General features: G+C 41.1%; 2 protein-coding genes across 6 annotated transcripts in view; both read left to right on the forward strand.

Annotated features, from left to right (window-relative positions):
• LOC115106637 (glucose-6-phosphate exchanger SLC37A1-like) overlaps nt 1-11422 on the forward strand; it is a 31533-nt gene extending 20111 nt beyond the window's left edge. For all 3 annotated transcript variants that reach the window (XM_029629683.2, XM_065009944.1, XM_029629601.2), the window contains 10 exons: nt 83-211; nt 3643-3733; nt 6122-6184; nt 6429-6514; nt 6749-6797; nt 6987-7060; nt 7164-7242; nt 7391-7488; nt 8915-8991; nt 10064-11422. In XM_029629683.2, the coding sequence (XP_029485543.1) occupies nt 83-211; nt 3643-3733; nt 6122-6184; nt 6429-6514; nt 6749-6797; nt 6987-7060; nt 7164-7242; nt 7391-7488; nt 8915-8991; nt 10064-10079 (762 nt within the window). In that variant the 3' untranslated portion in view covers nt 10080-11422. The remainder of the gene's footprint in view (nt 1-82; nt 212-3642; nt 3734-6121; nt 6185-6428; nt 6515-6748; nt 6798-6986; nt 7061-7163; nt 7243-7390; nt 7489-8914; nt 8992-10063) is intronic.
• A 767-nt stretch (nt 11423-12189) lies between these two features.
• LOC115106739 (high affinity cGMP-specific 3',5'-cyclic phosphodiesterase 9A-like) overlaps nt 12190-20298 on the forward strand; it is a 36887-nt gene continuing 28778 nt past the window's right edge. The window contains exon 1 of one of the 3 annotated variants that reach the window (XM_065010040.1): nt 12190-12533. In XM_065010040.1, coding sequence (XP_064866112.1) covers nt 12471-12533 — 63 coding nt within the window. In that variant the 5' untranslated portion in view covers nt 12190-12470. The remainder of the gene's footprint in view (nt 12534-20298) is intronic. The other 2 variants (XM_065010030.1, XM_029630063.2) reach the window with 2 other exon arrangements.

A 20298-nucleotide genomic window follows, 5' to 3' on the forward strand; every position in this document is an offset into this window, starting at 1 on the left:
TTATGAGTTTGTCTGTGTTTATGTTAGTGTCTGTATGTGGATCTGTGTTATTAACCCATGTTTTCCCCTCCATCTCTCTCAGAACTGGGACACAGAGCTGCTGCTCCCTCAGGACAACAGTAGTGTTTCTGTCCCAGTACAGCAGGTGGTGGTGGTGAAGAGCGAATCAGAGCCCTCGGCCATCAGCTTCATGGGAGCTCTACGCATTCCGGTCAGTCGCCTGACCTCTCACACCACCCATATCTCTCACACACAATAGCAAAGGCCCAGGCCCTGTTCCCCAAAGCCAGGGCTGTTAAACTCAATTCCTGGAGGGCCATCTGCTGGTTTTTATTATTGCCTTTCAATTCATGTCCAATTCAAGACATAGATAACCAGGTGCAGTGAGTTTCTAACCAATCAATTACCTTAATTGACCAGTCAAGTACCAGGGAGGGGTAAAAGCACGCAGATGAGGACACTGGAAAATGGCGACTGTGCTTTAATCGGAAAGTGCGGCAAGTGAAGTGTGATAATGAATGGAAATGAGTGCAATCAAAGAATGGAACTAAACGAGCAAAAGTTGTAGTAGAAGACAAGGACCGGTCCAATAATGCATTTCTTATGGAACTGTTTTTTTGGACAAGTAGGTTCAGTTGCGAAATCCATTTGTATTATCGAGCACTGAAGAAAGCAGTGGGAAAGGTGGGTTCAATCAAGGTGGCTAGAAGCGGCCTTGTTTTGGTTAATTGTGTCATTGAAGAAGTGTGGACTGGATCTGGCAAAATTGCCCACATCAGAAGTAACATGTATTGCTCTTCGGAGCAGGGTGCCTGCCAAAGGAGTTGTAGCGCTATGATAAAACCGGCTCTCATGAGGACCGCCACGGGAATGGAAGACTCAAAGTTACCGCTGCTGCAGAGGATCAGTTCATTAGCGTTACCAGCCTCAGAAATTGCAGCCCAACCACTACTAAAGGACACCAATAGGAAAAAGAGACTTGCTTGGGCCAAGAAACACAAGTAATGGACATTAGACCGGTAGAAATTTGGCCTTTGGTCTGGAGTCAATTTCTAAAATTCCTAACCGCTGTGTCTTTGTGAGACGCAGTGCGGGTGAACGGCTGATCTCTGCATGTGTGTTTCCCACCATAAAGCATAGAGCAGGTGTGATGGTGTGGGGGTGCTTTGCTGGTGACACTGTCTGTGATTTATTTGGAATTCAAGGCACACTTAACCTGCATGTCTACCACAGAATTCTGCAGCGATATGCCATCCCATCTCGTTTGGGCGTAGTGGGACTATCATTTGTTTTTCAACAGGACAATGACCCAACACACCTCCAGGCTGCGTAAGGTCTGTTTTTACCAATAATTTGTGATGGAGTGCTGCATCAGATGACCTGGCCTCCACAATCCCCCAACCAAATTTAAATGGTTTGTGATGAGTTAAACCTCAGAGTGAAGGAAAAGCAGCCAACAAGTGCTGAGCATATGTGGGAGCTCCTTCAAGACTGTTGGAAAAGCATTCCAGGCGAAGCTGGTTGAGAGAATGCCACGATTGTGCAAAGCTGTGGCTATTTGAAGGGTGGCTATTTGAAGAATCTCAAATATAAAATATATTTTGATTTGTTTAATAATAAAAACTTTTTTTTTTAAAATAATTACTACATGATTCCATATGTGTTTTCATAGTTTTGATGTGTTCACTATTATTTTACAATGTAGAAAATGGAAAAACCCTTGAATGAGTGGGTGTTCTAAAACTTGTGACCGGTAGTGTAGATGACGAGTACCTTAGTCAGAGAATTCCATGAATGGTCAGTGCATGTCGCCTGACCTGTATTTTTTTAATTGAACCTTTATTTAACTAGGCAAGTCAGTTTAGAACAAATTCTTATTTACAATGACGACCTACCAAAAGGCCTCCTACGGGCCTGTGATAAAAAATATATATATATAAATATAGGACAAAACACACGAGACACACTACATAAAAAGAGACCTAAGACGACAACATATGGTAGCAACACATAACACAGCATGGTAGCAACACAACATGACAACAACATGGTAGCAACGCAACAAGGTAGCAGTAAAAAACATGGTCCAAACATTATTGGGCACAGACAACAGCACAAAGGTCAAGACGGTAGAGACAACAATACATCATACAAAGCAGCCACAACTGTCAGTAAGACTGTCCATGATTGAGTCTTTGAATGAAGAGCTGGAGATAAAACTGTCCAGATTGAGTGGTTTTTGCAGCTTGTTCCTGTCGCTAGCTGCAGCGAACTGAAAAGAGGAGCGACCCAGGGATGTGTGTGCTTTGGGGACCTTAATGAAAGTGACTGGCAGAACGGGTGTTGTATGTAGAGGATGAGGGCTGCAGTAGGTATCTCAGATAGGGGGGAGTGAGGTCTAAGAGGGTTTTATAAATAAGCATCAACCAGTGGGTCTTGCGACGGGTATACAGAGATTACCAGTTTACAGAGGAGTATAGAGTGCAGTGATGTGTCCTATAAGGAGCATTGGTGGCAAATCTGATGGCCGAATGGTGATGTTCTTCTTCTAGCCTCTAGAGAACACCCTTACCTGCCAATCTATAAATGATCTCTGTAATCTAGCAGGGGTAGGATGGTCATCAGAATCCGGGTTAGTTTGGCAGCTGGGGTGAAAGAGGAGTGATTACGATAAATCTAGACTTGGTTTCCTCTAACTTTAGCCAGCAGCTTTGATATGTGCTGAGAGAAGGACAGTGCAACCACTGTATTGGTAATTGAAGGAAGGAGAAAAGCCTATCGATATTATTGTTGTTTGAGGAGACGATACCTGAATATGTGACGCTTGGATATGTGAGGTATGCGGTGAGAGCGTTTGTGTCCAAACCATTAGTATGGGAATTGTAAAGGATATGGTCAAGTGTCAAATGTTTGCAGGCAGGAGAAGTATGGTATTGAAGAATCAGATTTTTTTTTGTAGATGTGATGGGGTTCATACTCCAGACTTTCTTGAGTGCCCTGTTAGGGTGAAGGAGGTTGAGGTGTCAAGGATCAGGGATCTATGTGGAGCCGGTGAAAAGAGTCAAAGGAGCGAGAGGCAACAGTGTTGACGATATGCCTTGCAACCAGTTGCTAGTGTTTTAAGTCAGTCGAGTGATCTGGATACACTCATTGTGAAGAAGGTAGATATTGTGGCATTTATAGCCACAGTGATTCATTGTACTGCACAAGTGTCAAAGAAGACCAAGAAGCTGGACATCATATCTGCAGCCAAGATGTTTTTAGGTCTCCAAGACTTCATGGCAGAAGCACTGTCAGGACTATTTTCCTTAGGAAATGTCCTGCCCTCACGGGAATCTTCTGAGCCTGTGTGACCTAATTTAGAATGTTATTTTTTTTATACAAAAAAGCAGGTTGGTTTTGTTTAGTTAATTTATTTTGTACATCAAATTGTTGCCAATACCATTTTATACTGTAGAAAAATACCTACAGACACATGTTCCTTGTACACTTAAATAGATCTGAAAGAAATGCATGGGTACTGTACAAGCAACCGGGAAAAACCCTGGCACTTAGCATACACCATGCAAAGTACCACGCCATTCTATTCTGGAGAAATGTATAGTTTTTATTTGTTGACAGTATGCTTTTCTTTCTCTCCAGGGAGTGATAGAGTTCTCGCTCTGTTTGCTGTTTGCCAAGCTGGTCAGCTACACCTTCCTCTTCTGGCTGCCGCTCTACATCACGAAAACGGGTTTGTACATTACACTACATCAGTGGTTCTGAACTGGTGGATCGCAAAAGGGGGTTTTAAATGGGTTTTCATATTTTTGAAAAGGTGTGATTGTTGTTCCCTTGTCTAATATAATTGCTAAATTTATTGTCAATATAACATTAAAAATTGTTTTCCAGGTTGCATTTTGCCCAAAACATATTGTCATACGAATATTGGGTCGCGACTGAGATAACATGGTTCAATTTGTGTCCCAATGCAAAACCAGTTGAGAACCACTACATTACACTGCACCAACACCCTCACCCACTGCTACATTCGTATAGGAACTCTGTCTGTTTGGTCAAGTATACAGTACATGAATCCAGGGCATTGTGGAGAGCTCTATAAGAAGTGTCAGGGCATGCATTCTTTGCCCGCTACCTGCTAGACTTTGTCTGAGACATACTGTATCTATCTGCAATCTGACATTTACAGTGCAGTCAAAGTATTCAGACCTCTTAACTTTTTCCACATTTTGTTATGTTACAGCCTTATTATAAAATGGATTCAATCTTTTTTTCTCATTAATCAACACAGTTCCCCATAATGGCAAAAAAAATCTAATTAAATTGCAAATGTATTACAAATACAAAACTGATCACAGTTACATAAGTATTCAGACCCTTTACTCAGCACCTTTGGCATCGAGTACAGCCTTTAAGTCTTCTTTGGTATGAAGCTACAAGCTTGGCACAGCTGTATTTGGAGAGTTTCTCCCATTCTTCTCTGCAGACCCTCTCTAGCTCTGTCAGGTTGGATGGGGAGCATCGCTGCCAGATATTTTCAGGTCTCTCCAGAGATGTTCGATAGAGTTTAAGTCCGGGCTCTGGCTGGGCCTCTCAAGGACATCGAGACTTATCCCGAAGCCACTCGTGCGTTGTCTTGGCTGTGTGCTTAGTGTCGTTGTCCTTTTGGAAGGTGAACCTTCTCCCCAGTCTGAGGACCTGAGCGATCTGGAGCAGGTTTTCATCAAGGAGACTAGTCAGGATCGAGGCAAAGATGTACTCTGTACTTTGCTCCATTCATCTTTGCCTCGATCCTGACTAGTCTCCTTGTCCCTGCTGCTAAAAAAACATTCCCACAGCATGATGCTGCCACCACCACGCTTCACCGTAAGGATGGTGCCTGGTTTCTTCCTGACGTAACGCTTGGCATTATGACCAAAGAGTTCAATCTTGGCTTCATCAGACCAGAGAACTTTGTTTCTCATGGTCTGAGAGTCTAGGTGCCTTTTGGCAAGGTCCACGTGGGCTGGCATGTGCCTTTTTACTGAGGAGTGTCTTCTGTCTGGCCCCTCTACCATAGAGGCCTGATAGGTGGAGTTCTGCAGAGATGGTTGTCCTTCTGGAAGGTTCTCCCATCTCCACAGAAGAACTCTGGATCTCTGTCAGTGACCATCGGATTCTTGGTCACCTCTCTGACCGATTGCTCAGTTTGGCCAGGCAGCCAGCTCTAGGAAGAGTCTTAGTGGTTCGAAGCTTCTTCCATTTTTAAGAAGGATGGAGGCCACTGTGTTCTTGGGGACCTTCAATGCTACAGAAATGTTTTGGTACCCTTCCCCAGATCTGTGCCTCGACATAGTCCTGTCTCGGAGCTCTACGGACAATTTCTTCAACCTCATGGCTTGGTTTTTGCTCTGACATGCATTGTCAACTGTGTGTGCCTTCCCAATTCATGTCCAATCAATTGAATTTACCACAGGTGGACTCCAATTAAGTTGTAGAAACATCTCAAGGATGATCGATGGAAACAGGATGCACTTGAGCTCAATTTCGAGTCTCATCGCATAAGGTCTTAATGCTTCTGTAAATAAAGAATTTCTTTTTTTGATGCAAACATTTCTGAAAACCTGTTTTTGCTTTGTCACTGTGGGTTATTGTGTGTAGGTTGATTTAAATAAAAAAGTATTTCTCAATTTTAGAATATGTATTTATTTTATTTAACTAGGCATGTCCGTTAAGAAAAAATTATTTACAATGACTGCCTACCCCGGCCAAACCCAGACGAAGCTGGGCCAGTTGTGCAACGCCCTATGGGACTCCCAATCGCAGCCTGTATTCGAACCAGGTACTGCAGTGACGCGTCTTGCACTGAGATGCAGTGTCTTAGACCACATAACAAAATGTTGAAAAAGTCAAGAGGTCTCAATACTTTCCGAATGCACTGTATGTCTTGATAATCTGTGGTCAAACCAGCTCTACCTGTTAGGACAGAGGTTCCCAAACGTTTTCACTCGGGGCCCCTTTCCAGCAGTTTGGGAACCACTGTGAGAGGATACCTATGCTTTGCTTGTTGGTTTTGTTAGTATCCTGTGTCACTTGTTTAGTTTGCCAGAGGGTGTGTGAAGATAATAGACCTGTCTCTCAGCTCACCTAGATGCCAAGAAGGCCGGAGATCTCTCCACTCTGTTTGACGTGGGAGGAATTGTGGGTATGTTCTCTTTTTTTATTTTTTATTCAGTGGTTGTTTGTAGTTCTGATCCTTTTGTATGACTCTTTCTACAAACCAAATAACTTTATGATCTGGATATTTGTATGCTCCTGTGTGTGTTGTCAGAGATTTGATTTGTAAAAATGCATGAATGATGTCAGGACTTCCTAATTCATCATTGGAATTGAACTACCCGCAAACCACACATCTTGATTGTTGTGCTCATCTCTTTCTCTGTGTGTAGGGGGAATATTGGCTGGGGTCATATCTGATAAGCTGGGAAAGAGAGCCACCACCTGTGCAGTGATGCTGCTGCTGGCTGCTCCTATAGTGAGTCTCTTTCCCTGTGTGGCTCCATTTGTTTCTATTTCTTTCTCTCTCTTTCTCTGTTTCTGAGAATCAAACCAACTATCCTGGTGTTGCAAGAACCATGCTCTACCAACTGAGCTACAGAAGATCGCTGAGCTTCAGAGGACCGTTGACCATCTCAAGGGCTAAACATAAGCATGCATCATTAATCTTATAGGACATATTTTTTTTAAATGTTTTTGTTCTGTATCTCAGCTTTATGGCTTCTCCATGATCAGCGAGTTTGGACTGGGACCAACCATAGGTAAGGATCAATTTATATTACTAAGTCCAGTTTGTGTTGCTCTTGTGAGAGGGATTGTAGACTGACTTCATGAATCACGCTCCTGAGCCCGTTGACATAATGGCTGTGCTATTCTGACTGTCAATAACGCACAGGTGAACAGAGCTATGATCAAGTGGATAATGTTGTGATGGGCCATTTTCTTCATAGGTATGCTACTGGTGTGTGGAGGACTTGTGAATGGGCCATATTCCCTAATTACAACAGCAGTGGCTGCTGATCTGGTAAGTGTGTAGTGAGTGAGTCTTTCTCACTGTTTTACACTTATATAATCCTCTGTCTCTGACCTCATATCCCTTCCCACTCTGTTTTGACCTTTGAACCTAGGGAACACACAAGAGCCTCAAGGGCAATGCCAGGGCCCTTTCTACTGTCACGGCCATCATTGACGGCACAGGATCAGTAGGTCAGTCTCTCACCTCCATCCATACCAGTAGATCCTATGTGATAAGTTAGCTCCTTGAGGGGATAGCTAATGACCAGGGGTTGCTTTAGAATTTAGCATAGGTCTAGCTCTGTGACTTACAAACTGTCCTGTGAGCTGTTCTTCTCAGGTGCAGCAATAGGCCCCCTTCTGGCAGGAGTGTTGTCGTCACAGGGCTGGGATCAGGTCTTCTACATGCTGATGGCAGCTGACTTCCTAGCACTGCTGGTAGGTGCTGATGCTTGTTAAAACCTGTTGGGGCAACAGCTGAAAAGGTGGCGCAGGGAATTCAAAAATATTCTTTAGAAATATTTAACTTTCACACATTAACAAGTCCAATACCTCAAATGAAAGACAAACATCTTGTTCATCTACCCATCATGTCAGATTTTGTAAATGTTTTACAGCGAAAACACAAAATATATTTATGTTAGACCACCACCAAACCAAAGAAAAAACGCAGCCATTTTTTCCAGCCAAAGATAAAATCACAAAAGCAGGATTAGAGATAAAATGAATCACTAACCTCTTGAGAATCTTCATCAGATGACAGTCATATGACATGTTACACAGTACATTTATGTTTTGTTCGATAATATGCATTTTTATATCCACAAATCTCGGTTTACATTGATGCCATGTTCAGAAATTCCTCCAAAATATCCAGAGAAATTATAGAAAGCTACGCCAGATAACAGAAATACTCATCATAAACTTTGACTAAAGGTTCTTAATGCAACCGCTGTGTCAGATTTCTTTTAAACATTACGGAAAAAGCCTAACATTGCAATAATCTGAGACGGCGCTCAGACGTAACCGCCATGTTGGCGTCAACAGAAATACGAAATTACAACATAAATATTCCCTTACCTTTGATGTTCTTTCATCAGAATGTAGTGCAAGGAGTCCTAGTTCCACAATAAATCGTTGTTTTGTTCCATAATGTCCAATACTAGTGTCCAAGTAGCTGCATTTGCTATCACTTTCAGCTCACATGCCCAAAAACTGACTGCTGGTCCAAGATAACTCGCCCGAAAACTTCCAAAAGATATATTCCAGGTCGAATAAACTGGTCAAACTAAGTAGAGAATCAATCTTCAGGATGTTATTATCATATATATCCAATAACGTTCCAACCGGATCATACATTTTCATCTGGGGCCGAATGGAACAGCCGTAGCACCCACAGAGAAATGCGCCACAGCAAAATGGCATTCAGTTGGGACACTGACTATTTTCCCTCCCATTAGGTCAAAGTTCAAAGCAAATGCTCCATTACACTTTCTACTGAATGAGGACATCTAGTGGAAGGCGTAGGAAGTGCTACCAGATCCATATCTTGTTGGGAAAGGAGGGGGCGATGATGTCAAAGTTGCCCCAACTTTCAGAATTTAATTTCTTGTTTGGAAGATTGCCTGCCCTATGAGTTGTTATACTCACAGACATAATTCAAACCGTTTTAGAAACTTCAGTGTTTTCTATGCAATAGTAATAATAATATGCATATATTAGCAATCTAGGACAGAGTTTGATGCAGTTCACTATGGGCACGCAATTAATCCCAAGTGAAAATACTGCCCCCTATCCTCTTAATGTTTGTCTTATGTGGGTCTTATAAAATGTGGCTTTGTGTGTGGATGTGTTTCCTCTGTAGCTGTTGCTGCGGCTGGTGATGAAGGAGCTGACCTCTGGTAACGTGGTTAAACTTCGTTCTGGCAGCACCACTGTAGAGTAAGTGACTTGTTTATATTCTACTTGTTGTAGTATGGCGGTATCGAGTGGTATCTAGGCTTTGTTATAGTAACTGATGCCTTTGATCATGTTCTATGATCTATGTTAATGACTTGTATTTCATTTTTCATTGTCTTTTTTTATGTTTGCCGATGACACCATATTTTTCTCTGATAAAGACCGTCAGAAACGCATTCACTAAATCAACTCCAAATAAATTGTGAAAGGTATTGGTGTCATCAGATGAATACAACCTCTTTTTCCCCCCCAAAACAATTTGGAATCTGTACTACACCTTACTCTATCTATTTATCTCATATTGCAATATATACTGGGTCAGTACTTATAAAAGCAACCCCAATAACTTCTTCATTCTCCAAAAACATTTTGTGAGGAAGCGCAACTCAGACTGTTGTGCCAGTTCCTCTCCACTCTTTCATCGCCTTGAAATCCTCAATGTATATCAACCAAATCTGTTTCTAAAACAAATGAATCTACACCCTGTTTCTTTTCAAATGCTATTCAAATTCAATACTGGGGTTCATTATTCTACAAGAACTGCCACTGATCTCCACATCCCTCCTTCCATACAAGATTAGGTGAATGTTCCATCACTTAAAGGTTGTTCTTTATGGGAACAGTCTCCTGGGACCACCTTAAGCACTGCAACAGCTTCAACTCTTTCACATATAAATAGAATGCTTGGCTGCTGTTTGACAAATAAAATTGATTACTCTTTTGTCCATAATCATCTCATCATGTAGGCTATACTTGCACTGTAGCCTAACTGTGAGCTGTTGGCTAGAGCACACGTGCCAATAGCAGTGGGCACACTCGCTATATAACGTAGCATTTTTTGTGGGAGAAAAAAAAAACGAGTTGAAAATGCAATGGAAACCCATTTTAACTTTTTTTATTTAACCACAAAATGCATTTATATGTGCACTAGGTCATCACGCACAGCCTTTTTATCAATTTGATGGAAACACATCTCTGGTGGGAAACTGCACATTCTTTTTATGCAGATTTTTGTTTAGGGATCAAAGTCTGTTTTTCTGTTTCCGTCTTGTAGGATGAAGGAGCACTAAGCACTTTCCACTAACTAGACCGAGAAGTGGAAAGACTGTGGCCCTCGCTCAGCACAGACACACTGCATCCTATACCACTACCCTGGACCGGACCTTTTAACTGAGATGACCTGAACCCACCCTGCCTGTGGTCACCTCTCAACCTTAACTGGGCCCTGGTTTATAGGGATTTGGTTATCTGGATTTTAAGTCAATGATTTGTCTGTTCTATGAATATGCCTTTAATACTATCTGATAGTTTTTGAAAAACTGAGCCCAAGAGCTAGACAATGTTCACAAAGAGACATAGACAGGCAACACTTCTTTCTAAAGGTCTGTTGTCACTGCGAGCTTGGCTGTATCGCCGTCGATTCAGCAGTAGCTGACATGAACTAGTGTGTAGTAGCACCTATTGGAACCGACTGAAAGTCGATGAAGATTAAGTAGCGGAGTAGAATAAGCAACCAACCAAGCCATCAGTCCCTCTGAGCACATACCACTTTTTATTTAGATTTTTTTTATATACTTCTAGAGCATATTGGGCCCACTTCAGCCTTATGTAACCAAAGATTGTGGGGAAATGCACAGTAATTTATATGGAGAAAAAAAAAACATTCTGGTGGTCTATGTATTTTCTCTGTTTAGGAAGTATATGAAGGTACTGATATTTTGTGTTCCTATATGATCAGCAAATGATGGTACAGTTTTATGTTTTGGGACTTGAATGCTATGAATGTAACATTTTGTGTTTGATTATGGAATTCTGCATATCAACTCCCGAGGAGGATCAACCATTTCTCAAACCAGTTATTTATGCAGTGCAATGTTAAACTGTGATATTTTTACTATGTGTAGAAAACACCAAATGCCATCATCCCAAACCTTAAAATGCTCACATTCATTCTGCCTTTGTGAACATTTTAAAGACGTTCCTGTGACTAATGCTTCCTACCTCCGAGTTTAATGTGCCAAATGAGTGAAGAAAGGTAGCCTATGTACCTTCATGAAAAAGTAATCTATATTCTTATGAACTTTCATTCTGGCAGATGCCCGGGGCTGTGGTTAATTCCAATTCACCGCCTGTATTTAAATGGAAGGGACCCCATCCAGTAACGTGTCATTGTTCTTTGTGGCGATAGAGCATTTCTTGGTGGAAGCTGAATCATTATTGCAGTGCTTAAATGGTAGTACTTGAAATACTGTGTACCTTTTATTTTGGTGTTTGTTCATTGGTCAGGCACTTGCTTTGTTCAGTTACTTGTCTGATTCTTACCTGACTCATAAGTACACGGTCTTGGTGACAATTGTCCATTTCTGAAGATATCTTGGTAGATGAATAAAAAGCGAGTGGCTGTGTTGCTGAATTCTCTGGAAGCTTCTTCACAAAAGATCTGTCTTGGTTTCTAAGCATAATGTTGAATTGTTTTGTTCACCAGGCTAAGTGTGTTCCAGTTAGGCTGAGTGGTCTCAAGTCTCCCAGCTGGAGGTGGCAGGTGTCAAACAAAATGTACACTTCTGAAAGCTAGTCCTCCACTCAGTGACACAGGCAGCCACACAGGCAATCTCTCTTTGTTTCTGAAAAGTACTGTAGGCCAAATCAAATATGAATTATTATTCTCTGAAACTGTCTGTAAAAAAAGAACAATCAGTTATTTGGACTGGTAGGTTCTCATAATAAACCAAAACGTAATTATGCCGGATTATACACTACAGTCAATGACGGGTTTTATTGAAAGTATTAGTATGTTTTGATTGCCCATGACTTCTCTCCCACGCATAGCATCACAAAACCCCTGAGCTGACTCGAGCCTACAAGGCTTGATTTAATATGTCATCAGGGGAAGCGCGTGGGCGCCCATGCAAGAAACTAAATTACATGTGAAACATCTCTTTTTCACGGCGCTTGCTGGCTGCTTTTTGGTTTTCTTTCTTCGGTTCCTTTCTTCTCGTGTGCTTTGACCAAAAATACAGTTTTTAGAGACTATATAGGATTTGAATAGCCATATTATCAATATAATATAGCCTCGTTTGTTCGTAAAAGGGAATGAACATCGCGAACAGACTGGGGGCTGTGTGGGCAGGCAAACTACCCCACTCACGCGTCCTTGAGGAGCCCCGGTAACTATGGCGATAAGAGAAAACGTACGATGATCCCTGCTCTTCAGTTTTCCCAGTGTGTGTTTGTCTGCGTGCGACTCATTTGAGAGCGGCTGAGGGAGGGGGTTTATGAGATGAGAGCTAGCTAGGTGCTCCAGAGAGAAAGAGATGTTGAAACGTTAACTTCATTTGCCCATTCAGAGAAGGACAGACGGCTCTCGGGTTTTCCAATTCGGGCACGGAACGGAGTGGTAGCCTATAGCCCGCAATCCGACTCCTCGGCAGCGGCGAGAGAGGCTTGAGGGGTGGAGAGAGATGGGATCAGCTTCTTCGGCGTACCGAGTAATCTACCTGGACGTGGATGGCAGAATTCAGAAGGTATAACTGTCAATCAACCGTTATATCATGTCAGCCTGTTTCATCATCAACCTACACCCTGCCCTGTAGGCCTAACTGGGAAGAGGTCCAATATTGCATAGGAAAGATTTGGAAGAACGGTGCAATGATAGTTATGCTGTCTATAGAATAGGAAACCCTCAATAATATTCATATACAAATCGTGGTTAAAATGAATAGCCTAATGTAATTGATAATGCAAAAAAAATCTATTTACTTTTTGATGGATTATGCATATGCCAGACACTTGATTTACTGTTTAATGGATGCGCAGCTTCACTTTTCGCCCCCGCTTCACTTTTATTAAATATGTATCGTTTTTTTGTGTCCCTTGAGGATTTCCCAAACTGGTGCGAGAGAATCAGAGACCAAACCACCTCAGATCACGCGCTTGTTATGTTCGGGCCTCTGATTGGACACTGACGCACAAACGTTCGGGACCTGTATGTGCAGATGTTAATTTTCTCTCGCATGTCAGCATAGCTGAGGACGACGCAAATTCCTACTATTTGTGTCCAGGTTTAACGTGGTGGGACGTCCCTCGTTATAAACAATCGGTTAACGCATAATATTTGTACCTATTAGAAGCAATTAATACCCGAAACAACGTCATCATCGAACCAAACGACTGGCCAGAGATCAGGGCATTCCTCAGCAAAGCTTTTCCTGGCAACCGGATGAGGCAATCGAAGGAGGAAGTAGTGATTTGACTATATAGGCCTACTGGCCTCGAATTTAGTAAAACTTGCCCTGGAATGGATTTATGCTTTTAATTGCGCATTTTGAATATCAGTTATATTCTGTAGATGATGCTATAGTTTACTTTATGGCCGGATTGAAATGTACTTTTTCCAATGCTACATTAATTTGACAGACCTTACTTGAATGATTGTCCCTCTTTCTTCAAAGTAAAGTCTATGATAGGCCTATTCATATTTGTATTACTATTTTGTTGCAGGCTATTGGCTAATAGGTCATGAACACATAAATTAACATTTTATTTTATTACATTTATTTATTGTTATTCTTGAATTAGAAAAGCATACATATTCTACTATATAGCCTATATTGCATGAAATTACATTTTTATCCAGTAGATAGGTGTTGAATTGCACCTATTTGATAGCGGTGCTTGAATTACACTGAAGTAGGAGCCAGTACTCATTTTGGGTGCTGGTACTGTTTATATTTAGGTGCAATACTTTTGAGCTAATATTCTGTAAGAGGAACAGGAGCTCAAGCAGTGGAACATTTGAGGTGCTGGTGAGTTCCTGCCCAAGTCCAGCAGTGTTTGAAAGACCTAACTTGAATGATTGGCCATCTTTAGTAGCCTATTTCTCCTATAAAGTGTGGTCTATGATAAGCCTTTTTAATATTTGCATTGTATTCATATTTATTTAAAGCATAGTTAGGCTATACATTTATAGTAATGAACTGATTATACATTTGGTCAAGTTTTTTTCATTTGAAAAAACACTTGATATTGTATTCTATTATACATATGTTAATACTGCTGTTATTGACGTTTATCAGAGATATGTTCAGAATAAAGAAACTGTCATAATGCCCATTCTGTTTCATTTCACGTGATTATATCAATTAACATTGTACCTTCATCTGCATCCTTTTTCAAAATAACACGAATGATTTCCTAGCATAGGTTTTTGCTTGGAATAATATGACTCTTGAAGCCCACATTAGGCCTAAAGCTTGCACAGATGGGTAGGACAATGTGGTAAAGTACAAATGTATTCCTTCTCCACTATTTATGAAAAACTCTCACTTGGAGTCCATTTTATTTTGGGGGATTGTTTTTTTTGCTTCCTCGCCTCACTTTTATGAAGAAGAAAAAAGCAGTTAAACAGTAAATCAACTTTGTCCAGCAATATCAAAAACTGAATTTTCAGAATCTTGTCTATGTTGTTTGGACACATTCACTGTCCTCTCTGTGTGTGTATGCATGCGTGTGTGTTTAGATCTTTATCAAGATTTACACATTTGCACAAGAAACTGCACAGTTTTTGTGAACCTGTGTGGAGTGGCAACATGTAGGGCTCTATTTTTGGCTGGCGTTAAGGCGGCGCTAGTCTCAAACGCACGTTAGTTTGCAATTTCGTCATGTAAAAACGGTCAGACTGGCATTTTCTAACCCTAACGCTAAATTCGGCAGTTTACCTCTTTGATATCCGTAAAAAAAAACAGTATCCGAAGTACTTATTTCAGGCAGCGCTGATAGGGTTATTTAAGACCAACCAAAATCTGGTTTTAGCAGTAAATGCAGTTGGTTATGGCATGGGTTTTTACAGCAGAAACGCAGCCTATCCAGCCGTGACGCACTATGCGCATGGAGCAAGAGTAGCCCAATGTGCTTTTGGTGCCTGTATATTTCATTTTTTTAAAATATAAAAACGAATATTTTTTCCCCATTTTGTTTTATTTGATTTAAAACCAAGCATACAGTAGCCTTCCCTCCTCTCAATTGAGGCTTTTGTTGTCTGCCCAATGTTATCGCGAAGTAGGCTAGTCAAGACTGTCGATAAAGGGTTTGGCTCCTGAGACCGCTTGTAAATACATCTTAATCACCAAAGCTTTATTAAAATATAAGGTTTGAGAGGAGTAAAACATTGAGCTGACATTTTCTTTTTATCTATGCATTGAAGGCAGGCCCACATTATTTTAGCCATGCAGGTCACGTTTTGGATGTGCGTAAAACCCCATCCATGATGTAGGCTACGTGTCCATGCCCACGGTGAAACGAGATGAGTACCTCGGTGAATGGATACCGGTGAACCTCGTATTTAGAAGTTCTGTAACCTGTCAAATTTGAAAAACCCAAGCCCTCCCTTAGGCCTACCATAACGAAGGCTAATTCAATAGCAATGTGTCTTTTTTTAATCCTGGCGATTGTATTACATTTTACATTCATTTATTGTTGTAAAAAAATAATCGTTTTTGTTGAATTTTATTACAACCAACCTTTAGTATGATTCACCTTCCTGGTTTCATGGTGACAACGTCAGTGGCGCGCTTGCAATGCAACTTCTGGAGATGTGTGAATGCGAGATGATCTGTAAAATGTTTCCGATTATTGTCGTAAAGCATAGGCCTATTGAGGAGCATTATAACGGTGAATGGACATTCGCCCTTTCTAGTTATATTCGTTTGTTGTCCAGCTACTGTGAAAAGTTTGGATGTGCGTATAACCCTCCGTAGTCTACATTGTTTTAATATTATATACCCACGGGGAGAAATTGTAGTCTGGATGTGACGTAGGCTATTTAAAACAAGTGGTTTTGTTTAGAATTTGATTAGAATTGTTTTTAAAATATTTTTTAGGCCTCATAAATAATTAATTTAATCTTGCTTACTGATAATGTTTGGCATGTCAATGCTCAGCCACAATTCAATTTACAGTAGGCCTAGCCCCTATATCAGTGTGAATGCTACTGTAGCCATACAATTACATAGAACAATGTCGAGTGAAATTGGGTTCAAGTTAATGTATTTATCAAAGATAGGTCTACATTTAGTTTCTGTAAGCCATTTAACAAACTATGATGGACTAGCATTGGGAGTGGAGTTGATTCCAAGGCAATACATATAAGACCGTAAATACACAACTTGAAGCAACCACATTTCGCCATGGAACACGTTCTGATTGGCTAGTGATGGGCCAAGCCCCAACCTATAGCGCTACCACCTGCGCTTAGATTTACCATTGCGTTAGGTTTGTTAAAATAGAGCCTGTAGAGTTAGATTTTGGTAAAAGCATGATAGCTTATCATTCATTTGAGTGGAAAAATGACAGCTAATCATTAAATGCTTGATGAAATGCCTTAGAGGAAGAATAATTCATTCTAAGATTAAGATGAGAGGACCAGATATTTAATGTGTTTTACAGTGCAAAAGTATTCATCCCGCTTGGCGTTTTTCCTATTTTGTTGCATTACAACTTTTTTAAATCGTTTTTTATTTGGATTTCATGTAATGGACATACACAAAATAGTCAAAATTGGTGTGAAGTCAAATAAAAAAAACTAATGGAAAAGTGGTACATGCATGTGTATTCACCCCCTTTGCTATGCAACCAATTACCTTCAGAAGTCACATAATTAGATTGCTCACAGGTGGATTTTATTTAACTAAGTGTCACATGATCTCTGTATACCTGTTCTGAAAGGCCCCCGAGTCTGCAACACCACGAAGCAAGGGGCGCCACCAAGCAAGCAACACCATGAAGACCAAGGAGCTCTCCAGACAGGTCAGGGACAAAATTGTGGAGAAGTACAGATCAGGGTTGGGTTTTAAAAAATATCCGAAACTTTGAACATCCCACGGGGCACGATTTAAATCCATTATTAAAACATTTTAAGGATATGGCACCACAACAAACCTGCCAAGAGAGGGCCGCCCACCAAAACTCACGGACCAGGCAAGGAGGGCATTAATCAGAGAGGCAACATAGAGACCAAAGATAACCCTGAAGGAGCTGCAAAGCTCCACAGTGGAGATTGGAGTATCTGTCCATAGGACCACTTTATGCCATACACTCCGCAGAGCTGGGCTTTACGGAAGAGTGGTCAGAGAACACCATCCCCACAGTGAAGCATGGTGGTGGCAGCATCATGCTGTGGGGATGTTTTTCATCGCCAGGGACTGGGAAACTGGTCAGAATTGAATTAATGATGGATGGCGCTAAAAACAGGGAAATTCTTGAGGGAAACCTGTTTCAGTCTTCCAGAGATTTGAGACTGGTACGGAGGTTCACCTTCCAGCAGGACAATGACCCTAAGCATACTGCTAAAGGAACATTCAAGTGGTTTAAGGGGAAACATTAAATGTCTTGGAATGACTTAGTCAAAGCCCAGACCTCAATCCAATTGAGAATCTGTAGTATGACTTAAAGATTGCTGTACACCAGCGGAACCCATCCAACCCGAAGGAGCTGGAGCAGTTTTGCACTGAAGAATGGGCTAAATACCAGTGGCTAGATATGGCAAGCTTGCAGAGACATACCCTAAGAGGCTTGCAGCTGTAATTGCGGCAAAAGGTGGTTCGACAAATAATTGACTTTGGGGGGGTTGAACACTCAAGTTTTCAGTTTTTTGTTGTTGTCTTATTTCATTTTTGTTTCACAATAAGAAATATTTTGCATCTTCAAAGTGGTAGGCATGTTGTGTAAATCAAATGATACAAACCCCCCCAAAATCAATTTTAATTCCAGGTTGTAAAGCAAAAAAAATAGGAAAAATGCCAAGGGGGTGAATACTTTCACAAGCCACTGTAATTTGCTGGCCCATTGTACAATTCCAGTCTGGAAAAGTACAGGAACTGTCTATGTAGACTGCCACTACTATCATTTAAGATAATCTCCCGCACATTTTAAACCCAGCATGTAGTCTACACATTTCTATTACAGTAGATATACCCGCCATTCTAGATTCCAGGATGAAATGCTAGCCTCCGTGCTTCTACGTCTGTATTGCTTGCTGTTTGGGGTTTTAGGCTGGGTTTCTATATTTGCATTTGGCTGATGTAAAAAAGGGCTTTGCAAACACATTTGATTTGATTGAATGCTCAGGTTTCTTACATATATGATCAAAACTTCAGCATGTAGCATAAATCACTGGAACAGTCGCCACATGAAACCTCAAGTGACTTACTTGCATCTCATGTAAGGATTTGGCCTAAGGACAGTTTTGTATAGTGTCACAAACTCCTTATTCTACAATGGGTTGATCAAAACAAGTATTGTGATTGATTGAGACTCGTTCTAAACCATACTAAAAAAACTGTTTTATATGTAGGCCTATAATGCAAAATTGGGAATCTTGTTCCCTGCTCCTCCACAGCCCAGCCAGCCAATTCATTAACTTGATCTCCCCTGTAAAAGGCATCTAGACATTTTTTTCCCCTTGCTTCTAGCCTAACATTTGGTTTGCAATATCTGGGGGTTGTACAAACATTGCTGTCTGTCTCTCAACATTTGCAACATAGTTTCAATAGTGAAATTCGATCAAAGTCATTTAGCACGCCCTCTCGTGTGCAATTCCTTTAATCTCACACAGACTATATCCATGTCAATTAGCCTCCACAAACAGAGCCAGAATGGTGGGTCTAGATCCCGTCCAGAGGGCTCTTTACACTTACACCCAATGGAGTGGAGGAGACTGAGGACCAGGGCCATAAAGGAAAAACAAATACTTTTATGCTCCACTCCGATGGCACTTTGCATTTATTGCAGACCGTGTCACTTGTTATGGAATTCATTCCAAGTCTGCATTATGTTTGTTTGGTGTTTTTCTGTGAGCCTGTTCGTTCAGCTGGTTTAGGATATGCTGTGGTGTAGGCTCGTAGTCAATGACTACATCTGTGAGCTCATAGAGATAAGTCAATTCATCTCTGACTGTGTGTAAGCTTTTGTTCTGGATTTCTGATATTGTTCGGTTGCCATTGTTCAGTTGTTGCTGGGGTAAAAATATGGCACCTCCTCTCTTTCTCTCTCCCCCATCCTCTGTTGTTTTCTCTCCCTCTCTCGTTCTCTTGTGTCTATGTGACGCTGCATTTTTCTCACACTGTTGATCTATCAATCAACACACACACACACACACACACACACACACACACACACACACACACACACACATTCTCTCTCTCTCCTTTCCTTTATCCCTCTCACACACTCCTCTCTTTCTCTCTCACGCTTGCATTCCTTTATCTCCCTCTCTTTCTCTCTCTCTCTCGCTCTCTCTCTCTCTCTCTCTCCTCTCTCTCTCATACTTATTATCACTGCTCAATCATTTCTAAATATGACTTCCCATCAGACTAAATTAGTGTCGTACCTTACTTCTCACAGCTCAATCATAACAACAGGGACCTATCGGATCTTATCATAATTCCAGCACAGCTCTGTGCACAGGAGCACATTACTAACCACTTTTCCATCCACAGTTTTTATGCGAGTGGAGTCTTACCGTAGGACCAAAAAATGACAGCTTTAATGTAAACGGGAAGTTTCGGTGCAATTTTATAAATGCCGACAGAATTTGTTTGTTCGACATGGTTGGATCTTTCTGTGTCGATAAAATTTATTATGCGAGAAATGGCATTGGAAACACCTTCATGCACAAATATTGATACAATAACCATCATATCAAAGTCAACTTGGAGTTATGCGATGACTTGGTGTGTGGTCCTCCCACTACGACTCAGGAAACCATGCAGTTTATTAGGCTATAGATGAATAAGTTATGATGGGTAGTGAAAGTGCACGGTGATGACCTTGATGCTCCTTTCCAATAAATATCGAGGGTCATATTCTGGTGACATGATGATCGATGCTTGACTGCTGTTTGAGAAATACGAATATTCCCACTCTTATTTCATTATGTAGACTAACCTACCCGCACAGCCTACCCATACTCTATCTGCAGCTGTTGGCTATAGCACACATGCCAAGACCAAAGTAGGCACATTTGCTTTTCAGTGCAATAATTTTTGTGACAAAACTATCAGTAGAGTTGAAAATGCGATGGAAACACATTGAACTTCTAGATTTTCATTCGGTACATGAAAACTTAAGCGAAAAAGTACATTTTGGGTGCACTATGTCATCACAAGCTGATTTTTATCCACAACAAGTCAGTTTGGTGGTAAACTCTGCCGAGTCCCCAACAACCAGATGTTCCGGTTTTCAGGGGAAATGGAAAGAGAGCCTGTGACCCCACTTCCACTTTTGGACTAAGAA

The sequence above is a fragment of the Oncorhynchus nerka genome, linkage group LG1 (genome assembly GCF_034236695.1).
Source record: "Oncorhynchus nerka isolate Pitt River linkage group LG1, Oner_Uvic_2.0, whole genome shotgun sequence".
Lineage (NCBI taxonomy): Eukaryota > Metazoa > Chordata > Actinopteri > Salmoniformes > Salmonidae > Oncorhynchus > Oncorhynchus nerka.